Raw genomic sequence first — 22,348 nt, forward strand, 5'->3', positions numbered from 1 at the left:
TTTATTTATTTATTTACACTCTTTAGATTGGAAACTAGACTCACTTTTAAGTGATGATGATAAAAATGTCTCTTTACCCATTTAAGAACAGGTGAATGATGGACTATCATAACCTGCTTAATCTGTTATATTGTATTTATTATTTACAAACTGCTAAAGTTTTTGTGGTGATGATTTTCCAAAAAAGGTGCATCTTTTCTTCTTTGCTGTATGCTATATATTATTTGTATTACAACTGAAAGAAATCAGATTTTACTCATGTCATTTTGAATCATTTTAAACTAATTTTTTTGCCTTAAGCCAAGGTCCAACTGGTGCCGTTTCAGTGTTTGGGAACTCAGTCAAAGTGTTTTCATGATCCATTTAGATATTGACTCCAGCTGACAAAAATCTGTTGAGCTTTCTTGAGAGTTTACTGAAACCATTCCAAAACTGCACATTATTATGGTGAGAACAAAACTGAACATGAGCAGAATATATTAACAGAAGCATCCAGCTTAAAAACGTAACTGGGAAATCAATCTTAAATCTTTGAATTATTTAAAAATGGTTACCAGTAAATGTTGCAGTTCATAAGTTGTGTTGATAGACAATGATCAAAAAACATTTATATCATCTATTTACAAAAAAACAGCTGATGAACCTCAATTTTTCTCTGGAGTGAGTGAAACCTTCTAAAACAAAGGGCAACAAGAGGGGAAAATAATTTTCAAACACTTGGAAAAGATCCAAGCCTCCCTTTTCCATTTCCCTTATCAGTGTTTGCAAGCGACAAACTGAAATGTAACAAATGACAAATTTACAAAGGGACAGGAATGCATTAAGCAGCCTTTTTGCTGCATGGCCTGAGCTGAACACAGTCCTTTTCCTTTTCACAATCATCAAATAGATACGAATGACTCTATTTAAACTGTTGGTCAATGATTTAAACATCAGTTTTGCAGCCAGCTTTCAGTCACTTGTGTCTCCCTTCAAGTGTCTCAAGGTTTCAAGTATATTTTAATTTCTGGCAAAACTGAGTCTGAAACACCACAAACAACCAAATGCATCCACACGCTGAAAAAAACTGCATATGGATCTAAACTGAAACTCTTCTTACAGTAAGTCAAAAATGCAAGCCACACATATAAAATTAATTTTTACATGCCTTCAAGTGCAAAAGCAAAGTGGGGCAGATTAATCCATTTAGAAGTAATCTGATCGAAAATAGTTTCCCCAAGTAATTATCCTGTTTCTGTAAAGTTAAAATGAACGTCAGGGTATAAAATAGATAAGAGCATCAAAACAACCGTTACATTTATTTGCATATATATCTTTTAAAATGTATTTCACTCATTTTTAAAGAAATTCAGGGCAGCCGAGATGTAGCTCCTGAAAAGTTTTAACTATGACCTTTACCAGGACCTTTCAGAAAACTGCACAGCTTTGAAGACTGAGTGCTGGATTCTGATTTAAAACCTAATTAACAAAGCAATACAGCAAATAAATCCTTCTGTAGCACGTCAGTAGAGGTCACAGAGGAAATCGCCATAATAAAATGTGTCATGTCTCAGTTTGGCAACAATAAAGTTTTTAGTCTCGCTTCTATTCTACTGACCCTTTTACCCCCACAGACAAAAGCAAAAGTAAGTTACCTGATTTATCGTCCTCTTCCTCCAAACAGACAGAGAGACAGAGATAAAGGTAGGCGGGAAAATTTCATTTCAGCAGAGATGAAAAATTGCCCACATGACATCCTTCAGTGTAACAGTGAGCAAAAAAAAACACCAGGGAAAAGATGCAAAGTGCAACACTGCCATATGTACGCAGCCACAGAAAGTAATGAATAATAAGAGGGCATCATTAAAAATGTGAGCAGACAGGCTAAATGGTTGTGTGAAAAAGGCTTAGTGATATTGTTTTACTACTGATTCCAGGCGATCTGTTTTTCTTAACATGACAAAATAGTCTTTGAACACTAAAGGCAAACTCTTTTTCCTGTATCTAAGGGGAAGGTTATAGATGAGAAAATGAGCTTAGCAAGCCTACAAATGCAAAACATGTTCGCCTGTAGTTATCCAATTTAGACTACTTTCAAACACTTCTAACATTATCAATTATGCATGAATGAACACAGAAGTCATTTGCATTTTATACTAGCATTTTATTATACTACAAGCCCACTTTCTGGCATATTTACACACTCCATTTAGAGTAGCCGTGTGTAAATGTATTAATAAACACCATTAAGTCTCTGCCTTTAGATGAAACATACGCGGCTACGTACAACTTTGTGGTGATAAATCTGTACAAACTGTAATGTGATTAGTGGTAATATTGTGTACTGGCTTCAGAGGCATCAAATAAATAGCAGCGGTAGTAAGTGCTCATTAAACCACATTGATTTACTTAACATTAATCTAAATAGGACTGTAGATCATATTTTTATATTAATACTATACATTAATTTACTGAACCACTTAGGCCATGTCCAAATGAAACCGCATCTTTTCCTATCCAATCTTTGTCTTTGTTGTTTTCAAAAAAGTGCTCTGTAAACACAGAGTTGTTTCAGGAAATATCTGCATCCACACGAAACCCCTGAAAACGATGTAGTACAAATGCCAGGCCTGGATGTGGCATTGTAATGCTCTCGCAAAAAACAGAGAAGATGTGGAGCATGCGCGTGGAGCATGCACTATATACAAACCATAGACGAAGAACAACAACTCTCTGCAGTAGATCCAAGAGCATGTAATGAATATTGCTAGCTATGGTTGTTTGTTGCTCATTGTAATGAAAGAGTAGCTGAAGATTTTGATTTAATATTTCCAGTAAGCTCAATAGTTGTTGTAACACGAGCACTGCTCTGTAGTCTGCCATTGTTGATGTTGTTGTCGTTGTTGTGAAGTGGCATCTTGCTTCTGGGGTGAAAGGTTAGAGAGGTGGGGCTATGATATCATTGTTTTAGAAAAGTTGCGGTTTGATCGCACAGATGAAGAACCGGCGTTTTCAAATTTACCGGGACCCAGTTTCAAAAAGTTGCGGTTTCAATAATTGAAAACGCTGGTTTTGTGTGGACAAAAGGTCTATCCGATACAAAACTTTTGTGGGTACGACCAAAACAGTCTTCGTATGGACAGGGCCTTAGTCCTTGGGAGGGTTGCAGGGATGTCAGAGCCTATCCCGGCTACCTTTGGGCCAAGATGGGGTAAACCCTGGACGTGTTCCCATTTCATTGCAGGACTGACATTATACAGACGAGCAACCATTCAGTCTCATACCTACACATACAGGTGATTTTAACCTCTTAGTGTATGTCATTGGATAGTCTGAGGGAGCTGGAGTACCCAGAGAGAACCCACGCAAAAATGGAGAGAACATACAACTCCACACAGAAAAGCCCACTCTGACTTACGCTGGAATCGAACCCAATTAACCTTCTTGTTGTGAGGTGAAAGTCCTAACCTAGCCACTGCACCAACATGCTGCCCATTAATATCAAGTATACACTTTGCTACAAAAAAATCCCAAAAACAATTAAAGTGTTATTTTAATATAACTTTAATAAAGCTCTTACACTGAATTAAATGGTGTCTAAAGCAAAAGTGTAATATTCTGTGATGTGATCAGAATCAAATATCATCACCATACCTCAACAAAAAAGCATTTCAAGGATCTCTTTTTTATTATTTAGAAAGCATACAATCAGAAGTTCTTGAAGAAGTTGAATGGTTTGCGGCAGAATAAAGGGGAAGAAAATGCATTAAAATAAAGTAGATAAGGATGTCTGACTTTCTTCTTCTTTTTGTCTGATTTGTGGCTGCCAAAACTTCAGACAACTTTTAATACACCATAACAAAGACAGATGATTCATCCTTTGGTTCCGCTCTTTTTCTGTTTTCCTTTATCATTTCTCCTCCTTTTTCTCCTCCATAACGTGCTTTCCTCCTTACATTGCTCTAGCAGTAATACCCCATTAACCCTGTGAACCTGGTGCTACTGATGCACAAAGAGCTCCATTACCATCTTGTACAGTCGTTAGGCTCTCCATTAATTCGTCACCTCTATACTCTGCCGGTTTACCACAATAAACCGGCAGCAGTAGGCATTTCCAACAGCTGACTGATTAAATGCGCACATCTTGAGTGATTGAGATGGATCCTTCAGCAAAAGACGGATTCAGAGGTGCATAATGTCTGTCTCAGATGCAGAAGAGCTTTCAGACTCTGAAAGCCTGTGATGAAAAGTGATGAGTGCTTTCCATATGCTGATGCACTTCTATTGCTGCAGGTGTTGATTTTCATGTTTGGCAACAACCGGGGTTTCGTGTCAGTCTTGATTTTGTTTGACAATATCAGAAAGTTTTTGGGCTTTTTATGCATGCACATGAGAATGTCACAAATACAAAGAAGTAAATGGTGCCAGAGCTCCTCTTACATTTTTCTACTTAATTGTTGGATACATGGCTTCAAACACATTGGAAGCAACAATTAATCCTAAAAGACCGAGAGCTATCTTTGTGGTGACTTCCAAATACATTTTTCTCTTCATTCAACCTTTCTTAGAGTAATGCAACACCATTTATGATGATATTTTTCTCTGAATTTTTTCAGGGAAAATCAGGTATTTTCCAATATTTAATTTACTGAACATGTAGAGCAAGGGTGCCCACATTTTTTAGCTTGCAAGCTACTTCTAAAACCAAGTCAGAATGATCCACAGTACTAAAAATAGCTAAATATATATTTATTTCTATACATACTGAGTATACTTTATATGTACACTATAATTGCATAAACCTTATGGCACAATACAATTCAACACATTTGTAGTCAGTATCTTACTCTGATCACTTGCACTTAATGTAGTTAGCCAGGCTTGAATAGACCGCACAGTAGATGCTGGTACCAGCGACAAGCAGACTTCCAAATGATCATCAGTCATGGAGGAGAGGTATTTGGACTTAATAATCTTCATGTGGGAAAAGTGACTGTTGTCTAATTAAGTGTGATATTAGTTCCCTAACCTTTCTTTCTCAGCTTACTTCACAGAGGGAAGTCAGTGTTTTTATGAACAGTTAAGTATAATAGCAATAATAGACTGACAGATCAGACATTTTGGTGTCTTATTTGGGCTAGATCTTCCACTCATTAATGTTAATTAAGGGACCCTTATAGTAAAATGTTACCCACCCCTTTTTAAACTGGAAGGCTAACTGGTTCATTTAGCTCGCTGGAGATTTTCAGTCGCTCACACAGCTGATCCCTGTGTTAAATCTAAATCTACAACCACTGCCATTTGTTAAAATATGTTTTGTTTTGTTTTTTTACCGCTGAGTCAATGTTTTTAAAAAACTAATGCTTCATAGTTGACTACATTGCCTCTAAACAGCAAAAAAGACACATCTGATTCCGTGAGAAACTGCATTTTACCAGAATTATTAAAATGTATTGATAGGATTCATGGTCCAACAGTTACTAAACAATTTAGATCAGCAGTGTTGGGAGTAACGTGTTATAAAAGTAATGCATTACAGTAACTGATTACTTTTTGCTTTAACGCAGTAGTATAATGCATTACTAATCAATTTTCAATAATATTTTACTCTGTACATGTTCAATGGCACTTGCGTTACCACGCACTTCTCTCCCAGAATTTAACTGCTCAAATGAAAAAAAAAAAAAAAACCTCAAAAAACAGCAAAGCCATAGGACCTTAAAGCAGCGTATGATGTTCATCACCAATTTTTCATCAGATCTGTAAAACCTGAGCCTAAGTATCAGGAATCCGTTAGTCTTTCTGTGATTTCACACCTGAATCACTTCCCTCATGGTGAACAACTTCGATGCATCACAAGCAGTCCATTTATTAACCTACCAAGCCAAAACTAAAACCAAACCGTCACTCAGGCCTTTTCGGAATTCCACGCAGCAGCAACAAACATGGAAACGGTTTCATTGTTTCTTGCTCCTGCGGCTGCATGGAATTCCGAAAAGGCCCAAGTGACGGTTTGGTTTTGGTTTAGTTTGTACCATTCTGAAACAGTAATATTGTAAGGTAAGGAATTACTTTTAAATAACAGTAACACTTAAACTGTAATGCATTACAGTTTGGAAGTAACTTGCACAACACTGCAGATCAGTAGATGTTTTTGATGGCTGTTTAGATCTTTGAGAGTTAATCAAACCAAACTGACATGATGGATGAGCAACTAAAACTAGAGATGTTCAAACCATCTAATCACATGCAAAATAACTACTTGGATATGCAGGTTTTCCATATCTGGTTAGGGATTTTAATTAGTTTTATTGTTGTGTTGTATTATTAAGTTTGTTTGTGAATTGCATATGACAGCAAAGGTTCTGCAGAGGTTGCTTCTCTCTGTTCCTCACAAAAGGAAGACCTGTTTGGTTCACTTAACCCTGTTCTTGTCTGGAGGAGGGGAAACAGCTGTCAGCAGTGACAAGAACGACATTATGGAAATGACCAAGAAAGACAGAGACAACGGAGGAAAAACACAGAGGACTGAGGGAAACAGTGAAACAGAGAGAGCCTTGATGTGGATGGTGAGTGGGTTGAGAAGCAGAGGTTATTTCGCTCTCAGTGACAAATTTGCTTGTTCCTGATCACAGAAAATGGCAATCTGCAGAGCAACCGCAACCAGAGTTTTACTGCCTTCGTAAATTTGATGCAGCAACCACAGAGAAATGAAATAACAGCCAGGGAAGGGGAGGGGGTTGTGGTGCTGCTGAGCTGCTGCATCAGACAGTGAGGAAGATGTGATGAAGAAATCTGTGGGTCAGCTTTACCGTGAGATTACACACAGTTCGGAGGATGTGTGAAAACTAGAGCAGGAGAATGAATGTAATGGTGTTAACAGAAACACATGCTATGAATCTGTAAACCAATGTCTGTGAGCATCATGATGTTTGTATGACAGAACAGAGAGTTGTTATACACAGATGATTGTCAGTGCATCAGGGTTCTGTCAAAAACAACCCCTGAATCTGTATTTCTCAGATACACATATGCATCGTGACTGTAAAACCTTCAAGAAGAGGAGGTGATTTACTTTCCCTCCACGTCCAGAATGAAGGTTTTTACATTTTTACTTTCCCACCTTAAACACCTCAAGACCTTAACCAGGAAGACTTTAAAATATTAGGATGTGGAAGTGCGACTGGTCTATAGGGGGCGCTGGGGAAGAAGGGTGACGTAAACATAAGACTATATATAGCAAATAAGATCTCTGAAAAAATGTTGAAATGATTATAATACTAATCATGTGCTCTACATTTCATGTTAATATTTATTAAGATTATTTTAAATTGCATTTACTTTTTTTTCTGTGCGAAAATGTTCACTTCCTGGTTGCACAGGTGTACCCTCAGTCATCAGCCCCTTTTACACAGCAATTCTGTTACGGTAATATTTTGCCTTTATTCCAGAATGACGTCTGTGTAAACAAAATGGTGGGATCATTTGGTTCCATCTCTGTCACGCCTCTAGAAGTAGTAACAGAGCTGTGATGAAGGTGGAATCATGATACCAGAATTCTATGTAAACAGAACACCTCTCATTCCACAACCGAGGTGTGGCGTTTCGATGATGTATTGCGTGTGCGACCCCCGCGAAGGGGGAATTCAAAAATTAATGAGGGCCGTGTACAATAAACAAACATATTAACGTGATCAGAAAGATGTCGAACTGGGGAAAAGCTGAGATCTGCGAGCTGTTGTCACTTCAGGCGGAGGACTCTATCCAGGCTAGCATTTGTGGAATGGTGAAAGACGGGCCAACTGGAGAGGTTAGCAACACCGGTACGCTCGGGGTATTTCCAACACACAAGTTATACGTCACACTATACATTGCACTGCGTCACCGCTCCTTTGATTCTGGAACACAGGTCCACTGTGTAAAAGTCCAGCCTGTCTCACCTCTGTTACTCCTTTGGCCTGGCTGTGTAAATCGGTCAATGGTGGAAAAAAGGCGGGATCACCATCTCACCTTTTTCTGGGATCTAAGTGTAAAAGTGGCTATCGTTTTGTTGAAGTCTTTTCACTGACTGGACTCATGACATGTTAAAGAGGTATGAAATAAATCTGAATTATAGATACCATGGCAGGAGAAGAAGTTCTTCTGTTCGATGTTGTATTCGTTAAGTAAAATGACCAAATGTGCATTCAATTTTGTGTGTTAAATGCTGTGTTCATATTCTCCTGTGCCCCCCTCAGTCCTATTTAGCACCATACACCACTGTTTATGATAGATCTTTATATATTCTAATGAAAAATAATATATATATATTATAGTTAATGTATGTATTATAGTTAACCCATGCAGTTATTACTGTTTTGATACTGGGATATTTTGACATCAGGTTTTTCTACATAAAACATATCTAAATATGTTGGGTAAACATGACTTTTAATTTTTTTTCCTTCTGTATAACTTTATTTAGAATTAGCCAGTTTGGATGTTAAACCCTACTACCACCAAAGGACTCTTAATGATGTTAAAATATAGAAGTGTTTCCAGTTTACTGAACCTCATGACCTGATGCAGATCCACCTGACATTGACTTGGATTTAATTTGTGGTCTGAATTAAATGTGGGGGAGGTAAATTTTGTTCATGGATGCTGTAAAAGTAGCACAATAGTAACAGCAGTCATGTAAAACAAACACTGGCTTGTTCATGAAATAAAATGGCTTTCTGGCCCAGACAGAGTCGAGTCTTTACATTTGGACTGAGGTGTGTACCTGTGTCAGTTTGTACATGCATGTTATCATTAATCTCTCTCATCTGACAGTTCTGCTCTCTGCATACTGCGCTCCTGTTATCTAACCAGTAAAAGTTGCAGCTCGAAGCGGTGTTTTCTTCCAGCTGAGTAGCCCTGTCAGTCTCCGCCGACGGGTCAGCGATGCTTTGAGATCGTTAAGGCTATGAGGTTCCCAGCACGAAGAGCTGCACCTAATATCACGCTTCACATCCCCGTCAATACCCTCCAGCACTGCAAAAAAGGCAGCCAACTCAGCCTAAACTCTCCCAGAACACCAGAGGACACACATTCAATTCCCCTCTGCTCACAGAGGTCAAAGCCACTGAGAAGAAATCAGCTGTGAGTTGTCGGGAGCAGTCATCAGTCATCACAGGAGGCAGTGAGACAGTCAGTAAGACAGGCATTTAGCTATAGTCCAACAGTTACTGAGTCCAAGAGTCAGACAGCCAAACAAGTGTCAGACACTTTGTGAATCAATAAGTCAGTCATTCACCCAAACAGCTTCATTCAGGCAGTGATTCAGTCATTTAGCAAAGTCCAGATCTTAGAGGCAGTAATTCAAGTTGCCTTGTAATGTCGGCCAAGTGCTTGTCAGACCTGAAGGACTAAATTCACCATTCAACGTATTTAGTCAGTGTATTTAAATGAGTCCATTTATTAACTGAGTCACAAAGGACACAAATAGGGGCAAAATATATATGTCCACACAGACCTCAGAGGAACATGAATCTAAACATCACAAAACTTTAACACTAAACCAAAAAAAAAAGCTCACAATGGGATGGATGGGACACTTACAATGACATTACACTCTAAAATAATCTTCAGTAAATGTAAATGAAGCCCCCCAAAATATTAGGATTTCTGTGAGTGATATCTCATTGTGCACTGCAATTGTACTGCATGAAAGTTATGAATTTGGCTAAAAAAGGTTCCATAATGGTGGGATTTTGCATTCTTGGAAAATCTGCTGGGACTATTATTTTTTTTTATTATAACCTTTATTTAACCAGGAAAAAATGCTCATTGAGATTAAAAAATATCTTTTTCAAGAGTGTCCTGGCCAAGACAGCTGCAGCAGCAGAAGTTACACAAAATGGAAATCACAGCCATACATTCACACTAGGTACATACACACAATGAAATTCTGTACTAAAAACAAACTTAAAACTGATAAGAACATGCATGTAAAACATCACCATTATTTTAAAAGGTAGTGGGAGCAGAGTATTTAAAAGCTTTCTTTCCCAGACCCCTTTTCTGAATGTCTTACCACTGGTAGTTTCCACCAACTGATTAACCCCCTAATCTGTGGAGCTTTTTTTTTTTAAATTTTCATTTATTTTTTATTTTACTTATTTTTGACCTTTTGTCCCATGTTGTTTGCAGAGGAGCATGTATGAGTGTGATATGATTTTGTTATGTGTGATATTTGCTGTATCTCAACCAAAAAATGGACTGTGCTGACAACATGTACACTTTGTACAGTTTGTACTAAATATGTGTATAAATCTGTTTAAGATCAGCTGCATTTAACAATCAGAAGCATCCACAGAAGGTTCATGGTGGAGCAATGACATTTTTAAAAAATAGTGATAATTTTGATAATTCATTTACTACAATAGGTCTTTTACCAATCAAATGTACTACAGATACTGGTTTGAGCTTTTCCAATGTGGAGATTATCTATTTTTCAGTGTGTATTTTATGGATGGTTAAACAGGACAGCCTTATTACTGGGTTTTGTTCAGTTTTGCTGACATCCAGCAGCTCTACTTTTTGTCCCCTCACTTTGCCTTCAGATGACTTTACAGATCTGAACATCTGAAGACTAATGCAAACCAAACTGTCAGATATCTTACACCGAGTACTGGAGTAACCTGAAATATACCATTAAAAGTATGATACATACAGAGGCTGGCTCAGAGATTTCAGGCTCGCAGATGGACTCTGGATCATTCTTTTCACTGATGTTTGGTAACAACATTCGTGAGAGGAAAATATCCAAGGTAGCTGTTTGGAGGTTGGTTGTGGCCAGAGAAAGCAAACATTTCTTGTACACAGCCAGTAAGGGAAACTAACCTAAACTCGATAAGAACACACACAAAAGGACAGACATAACCAGCAAACTTTATGCAGAGTGTCTCCAGTGTTTGTTGTTCACATTCAATTAAATGTAAGAAATAGTCTCGTTTCCAAACTGCAAGTGAATGCACTTTTCTGGGAGAAAAATGTTACAGGCGGCCCATTAAACAGGGCTTTTCTCTGCTGTGCAGGGCCTTCCTGTAAACAAGTAACTGTGCATGTAGCAGGATCATCTTTCTTTCATATTCAAGGTGACCAAAGCCTCAGAATTTGCATTTTATCCATTTGCACTTTATGTTTCTTTTTGGTACTTTCAAACAGGTGATGAGAAAATCATGAAAGGTGTGTGTGATACAAACAAAACTGGAAACAAAATAAAATAAATTGTTTTGGACTTGCTTTTTCTTTCTCTTTGCTGAGTACCTTTGCTGTGTGTTAGTAAATCAGGTTTTTACCCCTGTTTAACCTTAGATGGTGACCCTTTGATACTGTAGATGTAGACCACTCCACTGTGGTGTGCTGTGCTGTCTGAAATGCTCACAGCATATTAAAATGCTTGTAAATATGATCTTTTCTACGCCAAAAAATAAAAGATGCATAGAAGTGTGTTTCTGTGGCCTGAAATGTGAGCTGACCAGCAGCAGCAATTTACAGTCAACAGCAGCATCATCTTGTCTTACAGAGAGAGAGAGAGAGACAGAGACAGAGACAGAGACAGAGAGAGAGAGAGAGAGAGAGAGAGAGAGAGAGAGAGAGAGAGAGAGAGAGAGAGAGAGAACTTGGGTCAAGCCCTTATGTCCCTCTGTATTTACAGTGAAAAGTTAACACATTCTTCTTATTTTTGCCTCTCTCAATAAAGTTTCCAACTCCCCAAACTCTTTTCTGTTTTGGCTGACCAAGCTTCAGGCCAGGCCAAAAGCCCTACAAAGTCTGCAGCAGGTGTTTTGAATATAAAGTAGAATTGAGAGTGCATCAGTCATCGTCTGCAGTCATTTGGTATGCAAAATAAAAATGAGTTATACAAAACAAGTGCTAGCAGGAGGCTGAGGAGGACCTCAAATGCAGCTGCACAGCAAAATGCCAACGTCAAAGCCAAACAAGCTCTTTAATTTATTAAGAAAAAAAAAAAAAAAATCATAATATCAGTGTAATTTAAGTGAAGTAGTTGAAAGTTGAGGAGGTTGAGCTGGTTAGTTGGAGTTGGTGATAACTCACTATCACTATAAGATAAGATGAGACTACAGTGTGCCAGGGTGAATTCTTAAAACCACGTCTGCTTTAACCTTTTATCATATAAAATCCTCTGCTGTAAATTAAATCGACTACAACTTTCCTCATCTGTAAACATTTTCTTTTCCTATTCATGGGCAGTTATTAACAGTGATCCAATAATTTTCATTGATTCAGTGATTAATAATCCAACTTTAATCCATGAATGTCTGGTGTGAAATCAAACAAAAGGTAAAAGAATAAACCTAGTAAGAGTTTAGGTTTTGTCTCTAAAAACAAATATGCAAATATTTCACCCCACATCTTTCCTTGCTTATCTCTCCTTTATGCTCTACAAAAAAAAGGTTGCAACAAACCTCAGTTTATGCAACAACGCAGATGTACGAGGCACCATTACTCTCTGTATCTGCTTCCTCTAGCACACAAGCCTGCCTCATTCACATGCAACATGCTTCTCTGCCCCTGAAAAGCCTCTCAAACACCCCTGCAGGGCTGTAGGGTAAGTCATCATGGCAGATAAAACAAGGACTGTGACGTGATGCAATAGTAATAATGACTGTGATACACAGATAAAGGCTGTAGTGTAATCTCTGTCTTTGCTTAGCAGAACTGAGATATTTACACAGTAGTCAAATAAAAGAGTGGAAATCCAATTTGGTGAGAGAAATTGCTTCTCTCGCCTTCTCATTGTGCTGTGGTTTTTACAAAACATGTGACTGTGACATGATTGTTGCCAAACTTTTTGATAAATCAACAAATGAGACATCATCAGTTCAGTTCTTCGTCATTCCATTTTTCAACCATAAAGGATGGAAGCAACAAACACTGTCTTATGAAACGTTTCAATACCAGGATGGATAGGCTTTGGCTTTCTTTGTCTAGTAACTCTTTTTTTGTAATACAACTATGTTAGTTATGTTTGGTTGTTTATTTATTTTTTAAAATCCTCTCTTTAAATTAAATTGTAAATTAATACACCCTGAAAATTGATTGTAGAAAAGAAGTGGGTGTAGCTACAAGGAAGTCACATATTGGTGTTGGGCGACATTTTTCATTTTCACCATCACCATCTTGGCTTTTTGGAGGCAGAAGTGACTTCCATATATAGGCTAGAGGCAAGGGCTGGTGAGTGAGTTAATATTAATGCAACTTATTTACTCAGTAAAGTGTTAAACCTGAAAACTGAAACATTTGAAGAACTGATTGTAGAAAAAAAATATTAGAGAAAGAAGCGCCAAAAATCAGACTTGGCCAATGAGCAGGTTGTCACAAACACCACTTAATCATTTCCTAACATAGCCCTAAAAGCTCCTACTTGCTAAAATTATATGAATATAAAACCGTCAGAAAAATTATGAGAAGATTCAAACAGAGGGACTCCTACAAAAATCTACTGTCTCAGAATTTCTCAGTAGGAGTTCAGTGTAAGTCTATGGTCAATATTATTCCACTTTGAGATAATTCTGTATTGGCTTCACTTTCAAGCTGAGGTTATCACTACTTGCAAAAAGTTGTTAGCCAAGAATTTCCGCTAGCTTACTGAAGATTACCTACTTCTAGCAAAAAATAGCATCTGTCACCAACTTCACTTAAACACACAAGCACTGGAAAATCTTACATATTGAACCTTTAAGTAGAGATAAAAATCTTGTAGATTTTATACTGATTGTGTTTATGTACCTGAGTGGCCTGGGCTTCATTTTACATAGCATCCAAGGAAAAGAGTTCAAATAAAAACTTTAATTTGATATTTTCTCAGAAGACAACTATGACAGCCAGTGTTTTATAGTAATGATATTATTGGTGAGTGTGCCAGCAGAGCTGAACGTCAGGACTACACAATGACAAACAGACTGTGCACAGCAGCCTGGAGACTAATGGGACATAAGATGACTCTTTCTCAAACATTGCTGGAGCAGAACAGTCTCGCCTGCAGTAGGCTAAAGGATTTGGCAGAGCTGAGGGTCTTCCAGACATTTTAATGACTAAAGAACCTTTCACTGTTTCACCAGAGCTGTGACAGTAATGAAAGCTCTCTCTCTCTCCCTACTCTCTCTCTCTCCCTCCCTCGTCCCTCGCTCCCTCCTCCTCTCTCTCCTATCCCCTCACTCTGCAGAGTGCAGCTGAACAGAAAGCAGCCTCTTACTTCTGTCATTCCAGGGGAGGCAGGCGGATGCTGCTGAGCGCTGTGGATGCAGGACTTAGAAGAGCAAAATACATTAGAGGTCTTTGTGAAGAGTGTGGAGGAGGAGTGAGGTGAAGTTAAGGGGAGAGGCAGTCTCCTTCCTTCACTTATCAGCAACATCCTACCATCATCATGGATCTCTGGAGTAATAAAGTCAGTGGAATAATTGCACAGGTTGCCCTTCTACTTTTCTGCACATCTGGAACAACGAGAGGCGGTGAGCTCTGGAAATGTTTATTGTTGGACACTATAGTCATGTAGTGACAAATTATTTACATGAAAATTATTATTATCTGAAATTTTGTATGAAATTTATCCAATCAGTTTTTTACATGTGGGCGATTTTTCCTCTTTTAAATGTGAAAGTCACTTATTTTTCCAGGAATATTGTGAAAGTAAGTGAGTTTTGGGAAAGCTCCTCTATGTGAGTTGGAATATGAGTGCAGAAAGTGTTAACACCTTATTCACCCATGGTTTAGAAAGTCTTTGGCTTTTGGAAAAAGCACTTGAAGAGGTGCAGCAGCTACAGAGGTCTATGTGTGCACTTGAAAGATATACAGTCCTGGAAAAAAATATTAGACCATCAAAGTCATCAAAAACAATGGTTATACAATCAAGTATTTACCCCTGTGTGTATCATGTGACTAAAACAGACAGAAAAGAAAACATGGAATGCCTAAAAGCACTGTTTTTGGCAGTACAATGCCATAGCTATTGATGTAAGAACTGAAGTGATTTTGGTTATTATCAAGAAAACCATGGAAAATGGCTAGATATCAGCTCTGAAATTAAACTCTGATGAGCTGTTTTTGTTGTTATCATTACATTTGTCCAAACAAATGTACCTTTAGTTGTACCAGGCATTAAAATGAACAAGAAACTGAAGAAAACAAGGGTGGTCTAATAATTTTTTCCACAACTGTATATAAGATTTTTTCAGTTATTTGTGTTTTAATTGTCATTGATGATTAAACTGTGACTAATTACATCAAGTGGAATTAAAAAGGCAGCTGAGGGAAATCTGTTGTCACCTGTGGCAGTGTCTCAGGCATACACAAATTTACATTTGTGGGCTTTCTGCTTTGTCAAAAACTTAAAAAACATGTCTGTAAATAATCTAACGCACTGTCGATTTTGCAATAAAACCTCCAATATAAAACAATTGACTCACATAAGCCCATACGCAACAGATTTTTTATTTAGGATTATACAGTGATAGAACAATATTAAGGAAAGCGTACTTTTGCCCATTTCTAATACAGTTGCTGGTTAATGTGCATTTGTCATAAGGCTGCTGCTGCATTACATCATTTTCTGGTTCAACCTGTTTGAGCAAATAAGAGTTATGTTTTATCAAAGAAAATAAAAACCCAATGATGGACTTAAGTCATAAAGAGGGAAAGATAAATGTGTAATTCATGTTAATATTCTAGTGCACATGTAACATCTGTTAGACTTTGAAAGATTAAAGTAAAAGAGCCAATATTGTGGCCTTCAGGACATGGGTTTCAGGAACAGAGAAGTGACTATGAGAAGCTATAACCAAAAAAGCAGCAGTATCTCGCAAATCAATGATAAGTGCTCAAAAAGCCTTCTTTGAGAGCAAACATACAGAACATCATTCACTTAATAATCTCTTTTGCCCAGACGCCTCTCCATATTTTCTTTGACTTTGTGTTAGTGCTGAGCCAGTGCCATGGGCAAGGTCTGACTGAAGCTATTTGTCAGAGTGAACAAAGGAGGGAAAATCATCATGAGAGGGCAGATGTTTATGCCTCTGTTACCACTCACAGTGACCCTGCACAGCGGTGAACCTATATCCTGTACTGTTGTTTTCTCTAAGTGGGAAAAGTAGTTCATGCAGTGAGCCATAGAGTTTATTCCTGCTGATAACATTATTGTATACAGCCTTGTGTTAAATTAACCTGTTATGTTATTTTTGCACTGAGATTACATATATTGTTATTGGCTGATAACTCACGACCAGGGACCAAGTCAGTGAGTAGTAGGTCACAACTTAATGCAGTGGTTCCCAACCTTTTTTGGCTCCTGACCCCATTTTAACATCACAAATTTCTGGCAACCTCAGACATTCAAAACTTTTTTTGCTAAAATTAATTTGTTTTTGATCATGTAGTAGTTTGCAATACTATGTTGCAAATAAACATTAATTTTAGACAACATTTAGGATATATAATGTATATTATTGTGGACAGAGGCCGAAAAGCCAGGTTGAGATTACTGCACAGAGTGAGAATTTTATTTTCCTTGGTCAGGATTTACAAGGCTGCAAATTAATATTGAAAAAACAATAACTCAAACTATGAATTATGAAAGAGCTGCAGCATCTTAAACTGGCCACAGTAAACATTTGAAAGGTAAACAGTACCACAGTGCTTCAGTTTCAGCCTCAGAGTTTGTCATGTCTTTTATGTATTGTGATTATCTCTCTCAACTCAACATATGTTTTTTATTAGTAAGTTTTAATTTTAATTTTAATTTTTTATCAATTACTAGAAATTTCAGGCGACCCCATATGAATTCCAGGTGACCCTACGTGGGGTCCCGACCCCAAGGTTGAAAAACACTGGCTTAAGGGGTTAACAGCGTTGTATGTGACCTTTAACTGTGGTGCACTGGTTTTCCATTCATGACAGTCTCTTTCGCAGAAACATACTGTATAAACTGCAGCGTACTGACACATTACTGTGGAAAAAATGGCTTAAATGAATGAATAACAACATAAATAAATTAAGCAGCTGTTTCCTATTATTTCAGCTCATTTATTATAAACATTATTGGATCTTCTCTGTCTGTAAATGTCAAAGTTGTTTATCATATTTTTCATATTATCATTTTAACGAAAGATGCTCATACATTATTCAGGAATAGGTTTTCAAAAAGAAGAATTGCTGATTCAAAAGCAACAAATACTGGGTTCTATGCTCATCCCTGACAGATGTAGCTGAGAGGTGTGACTTATCTGAGATTATCAAGTTTAGGACAGAAATTACCTGACTTGAAATTCTTTAATGAAAGCACAATAAAAGTGGAGCTCACGAAAGAAAACTAAACAAAACATGGGAGCTGGTCAGGGCTGATTAATGGAGATGGTGTTGATATGACTAATGTAATGTTTTTTGGCAAACTGTTGAAGCTTTCTGTGAGAAACATGACCAAGCAGATAGCCAGGTACTGATTTCAGAAAAGAAGCTCAAAAAACCCATTCCAAACCATCCACCAAATGACAAACAAACCTATGAAAGAGGAGATGATGTACAACCCAAATAAAAAAAGCAGGGATGCTATTTAAAATGTAAATTAAAATAGAATATAATAATTTGCAAATCTTGTAAACCCATGTTTTATTCACAATAGTACATATATATAGATAACATGTTAAATGTTTAAAGTGAGAAAATGTATCATTTTTAAGGAAAACCCAGGTAGCTTTGAATTTGATGGCAGTAACACATCTCCAAAAAGTTGAGGCAAGGCCATGTTTATCACTGTGTTAGTATCCCCTCTTCTTCTAACAGTCAATAAACATCTGGGAACTGAGGAGACCAGTTGATAGGGTTTTGGGAGAGGAACATCCCATTCTGGTCTGATATTGGAATCTAACTCTTGGATCTTCTTTGTTGTATTTGTCATTTCATGATACAACAAATGTTTCCAGTTGGTTAAAGGTCTGGAGGGCAGACAGGCCAGTTCAGAGCCCAGATTCTTCTACTATCAGTCCATGCGGGACATGATTTAGTATTCTCTTGCTGAAATATGCAAGGTCTTCCCTGAAAAGGACATTGTCTGGATGAGAGCATGTTGAACTAAACCTGTTTATTGATTTCATCATTGGCTTCATCTGACCATAGAGACATTTGTCTGGACTATGTTCATACAAGGCTTTGTCTTTGCAGGATAGAGATCTTACCGGCATTTGCAGATGCCACAGAAAACTTTTTTTTTTTTTTTTTTTTTTTTTTTACAGATAAGGATTTCTCAGAGGCTTTCTGAGCCCATACAGAGTTTTCCATTACAGATTAATTCCTGGTTTTAATTCAGTGCTGCCTGAGGTTCCACAGATCACGGGCATCTACTACTACTACCTGCTTTTCCAATCTTTTGTTGCCTCCTTTCACATTTTTTGGAGATGTTTTGCTCGTCATCAAGTCAAAATTACCTTACATTTTTCTTAAAATGGTACAACAGCTTAGTTTAAACATTTGATATGTTTTCTATGATGTGTTTTGAATAAAAGGGGTTAATGATATTTGCAATCATTGCATTCTATTATTTACATTTTATGCAGTATTCCAACTTCTTTGGAACTGGGGTTGTACAACATATGGATGGATGGGTTTGTTAAAGCAACAGACCTCAAGAGGTTGAGATCTACAACGGTTTTAGAATAGCTAAGGGTTGTTCTTGGTATGATGGGAACTCAACCCCTTTAGTTGTTCTGTAATGACTGTAAATTATGACTTGACATGGCTTATTGTTTTTATTAAAGAGTTACTACATGAACCTGGCATAGTTTCACAAGTGAACACAAAATGAAACAAACTTTTCACCAAACTATGTAATTTCACTAAACTATACAAAACGTTTAAGAGAATGATTGCCAAGAAATACATACATGAATCAAAGATTATTAAAATTTATCTGGATTTTCCATAATTGCAGTAGTGTCCATTTGGGTCCACACTCTTCTTTTCTTGTATTGGGCATTGTGAATCTGAACACAATACCACAGTGGATGATTTTTTTCCCAGCATATACTTTCTTTGGTGTTTGAGGGCGATAGAAACTTTGCATGGATGATTCACATCTCCGCCCCATCACTGACATGATTTTATCGGAGAGTTTTTCTTCAGTTCTTGGCACAACAGGTCTGAAAATAGCAAATGTACCTCATAGTCTGTTTAGAAGTCATTTCTTTGGATCTTGACACATCTAGCAATTTTTCCCTCATTAATTTCAGCCTGTCTTCTTTGTGTTTTATCTTCCTACTCCATCCGGTCCATTTCTTTGCACCACTCATCTACAGTGAGTTCACCCTCTAAATCACAACAAAATTGGACATTTTGTTTGGCACAGTAATACTGCTGTAATTTACTCACAGGTGTGTGTTTATAGAGAATTTCACCACAGCTCTGAAAATGGTTCAGCCAATCATAACAAAAACAGGAGTGCCAGGTGTATGTCTAACCAAAAAACTATGAAAATAGGTGGAAGGTAAATCTGAATTTCTCTTTCTGCTTCCATTGTGGCTCATATGTCCTCTAGGGTGTTATTATCTCTAAGCTCACCTGATTTGGAGTCACTGAAGTGTGTGTCCTAATGTGTAATGAAAGATAATACTGCTGCTCTTGTGTGTTTGTGCATTCTTGTGAGGATGTGTATGTGCTCACCAACACCACTTGTGAACATGGTGAGAGGAGGATGCGGAAATTAGGGATGCACCGATCTCACTTTTTCAGTTCCAATGCTGATACCGATGCTGGGACCTTGTGTATCGGTCAATACCCGATAACGATCCAGTATCATTGTTGATTTAAGAAGCTACAGTCTGTAGAGCAGGGGCCACCAACCCTGGTCCTCGAGAGCTACTATCCTGCATATTTTAGATGTATCCCTCTTCCAACACACCTGATTCAAATGATAAGCCTATCATCAAACTCTGCAGAAGCCTGATAAGCCGTCAGGTGTGTTGGAAGGGGGAAACATCTAAAACAGGCAGGACAGTTGCTCTTGAGGACCAGGGTTGGTGACCCCTGCTGTAGAGCATCTACCTAGTTAGCTGTGTACTACCTCCAGCAGCAGCAGCAGCTCCTTTTGATCTGCTGAGGCGCTGGAATTCCTCGTGCTCCTTTGCGTGGTGCTTCTGCAGGTGCTTAATTAAATTTGACATGTTATATTTGGCAGTGCTACCACCACCCCTGGCAACATTCTCTTTACAAGCATTACAAACTGTCGTCAAGCTAGTTGCTATGGTAAAGCTGGAATGCAGTCGTATTGTATGTCACACCAGTTCTTATGGCATTTGGCGTACGATATGTACACATCTTCGACCTTTTGCGTGTTATGCAACACCATTTGGTAGCGTGCCAGTTTACGCCAAGATCTCTGTTTCACCTAACCGTAACCCCTAACCCTAACCCTCACCATAACCCCTAACCCTAATCCTAACCATAACCCTCACTGTGTCATATTCGAAGTGGTGGAACGTACACACAGAAAGCTTATAATGCGTAAAGATAACACGATAATTAAAAGTGCCGTGTATATTTACGCGAGTCATGATACCACGTTAAAATCACAGACCCCTTAGTTTGCTCCATGTTGCCTGTCTGTATTTCCAACAACTCCACTCAACTCTTGGAATGTATGATGTAGCCCGTGTCGCACAAATTTAAAGGGAAGGTTCGGCCTTACAGACCGGTTCCGTTTACAAATCCCCGATCCAGCTAAAATACTTATATGGGGACGATATCCGATCCTAATATCAGATAGGAGCAACCTTAGAGGGAATACTAAGCATCACTCTGGTAAGTTAGCCAGGATTTGTGTGTTGTGTCCAGATAACAAATGATTCACCACACACAGTTAAGTCTCCAAGGAGAGATGTTGAAGTTAAAACTAATGAGTCAGAAGGTGCCTCACTGAGACAGAAGACAGAGAGTTAGTTCTGCTTTGATTCTGTTGGTTCTAACCCTTAGCTGTTTTGATGTGGGAATTCCTTGTTAGTGATACATGCTCAGCTGTAGATTCTACTCTACACATCCTCTAAGTAAAATATATGTTTGGTTTGTGTGGAGACTCATCTTCTACATTAAAGAACATTTTTAATTATTGGGCATGCAATATTGTGGAGCTGCAAGAGTCACCTTGTGCAGCTTTTGAGCCAGATGCCAAAAGAAAAATTAGAAACAAATGGAAAATTTACCGTATCTTTATCTTATCCACTGTACATAATGTAAAAAAAATGTCTGTCCTGTTTTATACAATATACTATTTAAAGGTGGTATGGATGTGCCTACAGTTCTACTGTATTACATGCATAGCAATTAATTAATTTCCTTTTAAAATTATAGTTCACCTCAGGTTTTGTTGACTTGTGGTTTGCAGCATTGCATGTCTTTCACCAGATAAAATATTCAGACTTCAAACTATAGTGTTTTGTCCTTTATTTTACATTATGGTGTTAACTCTTCAATCAAACTATATGAGTTTATTTTATTTATAGCTATTTACAGCTTTTATAGGTAGCTATAAAAAATATTTCAGACCAGCCACATTATTACTAAACTCTTAATAGCTATGATAAACTCTTAATAGCTATGATATAATAAGACAGTATATGTACAGTACGTACAGACTCATGTCGTACAAAAAATATGGTAATGCTGATTATACATTAAATGAGGTAAAGCTCATCTGTCAAAGCTGTTTGTCGATTCCTTAAGCTCCAGCACCGACCATTTTAAAGTAAATTATGCAACTATTTTAATCTAATCTCTCTGATCCTTTTAGGCGATGATGAGCAAAGTTTAAAATATCACGCTTACCCCAATGCTCTCATTTTATGAGTCATTTAACGACGAGGACAAAAGTACATAAAGTACTATTTCACCCACATTTCTCAGCCTGGAAGCAATGTGAGTGGAAAACTGATCCACGTTAAAGCATTTATCTTCTGAAGTGTCCTTGAGCAAAGCTCTGAATTCCCAGAGCTCCCATGACACTTTTCTGCATCTGTACTGAATGGCCTGAAACCCCTCTGGGGAGGGGAACAATCAAAATGTTATTATCATTCTATTATTAATACTTTGAAGGACAGTCTTGTTGAAATAAGCTTTGGAGACAGAAAGGACTATAAGAGAAATTGGGAGAGTGTGATTATTCAAGTAAATGCTTTCAGTTTGGTTTGCCCAGATGTGAGGTTTTTCTCTGTAAGAATCAAAATATCAGGTGAGCGGGAAATATCAGGGCTTAATTTAATATATCCACACAATGGTATTTATTATGAGTTTTACTTGTTGAGTGGGAAAAACAAACATCTAAGCACTTTGCCATAAATAATTT

General features: G+C 37.7%; 1 protein-coding gene across 1 annotated transcript in view; it reads left to right on the forward strand.

The window, feature by feature from the left end:
• Positions 1 to 14,208: 14,208 nt before the first annotated feature.
• The window catches only part of LOC115434372 (contactin-associated protein-like 4), a 91,991-nt gene continuing 83,851 nt past the window's right edge, over positions 14,209 to 22,348 (forward strand). The window contains exon 1 of the mRNA XM_030156292.1: positions 14,209 to 14,480. Coding sequence (XP_030012152.1) covers positions 14,396 to 14,480 — 85 coding nt within the window. The 5' untranslated portion in view covers positions 14,209 to 14,395. The remainder of the gene's footprint in view (positions 14,481 to 22,348) is intronic.

This window comes from Sphaeramia orbicularis, chromosome 15 (genome assembly GCF_902148855.1).
Source record: "Sphaeramia orbicularis chromosome 15, fSphaOr1.1, whole genome shotgun sequence".
NCBI classification, from domain to species: domain Eukaryota; kingdom Metazoa; phylum Chordata; class Actinopteri; order Kurtiformes; family Apogonidae; genus Sphaeramia; species Sphaeramia orbicularis.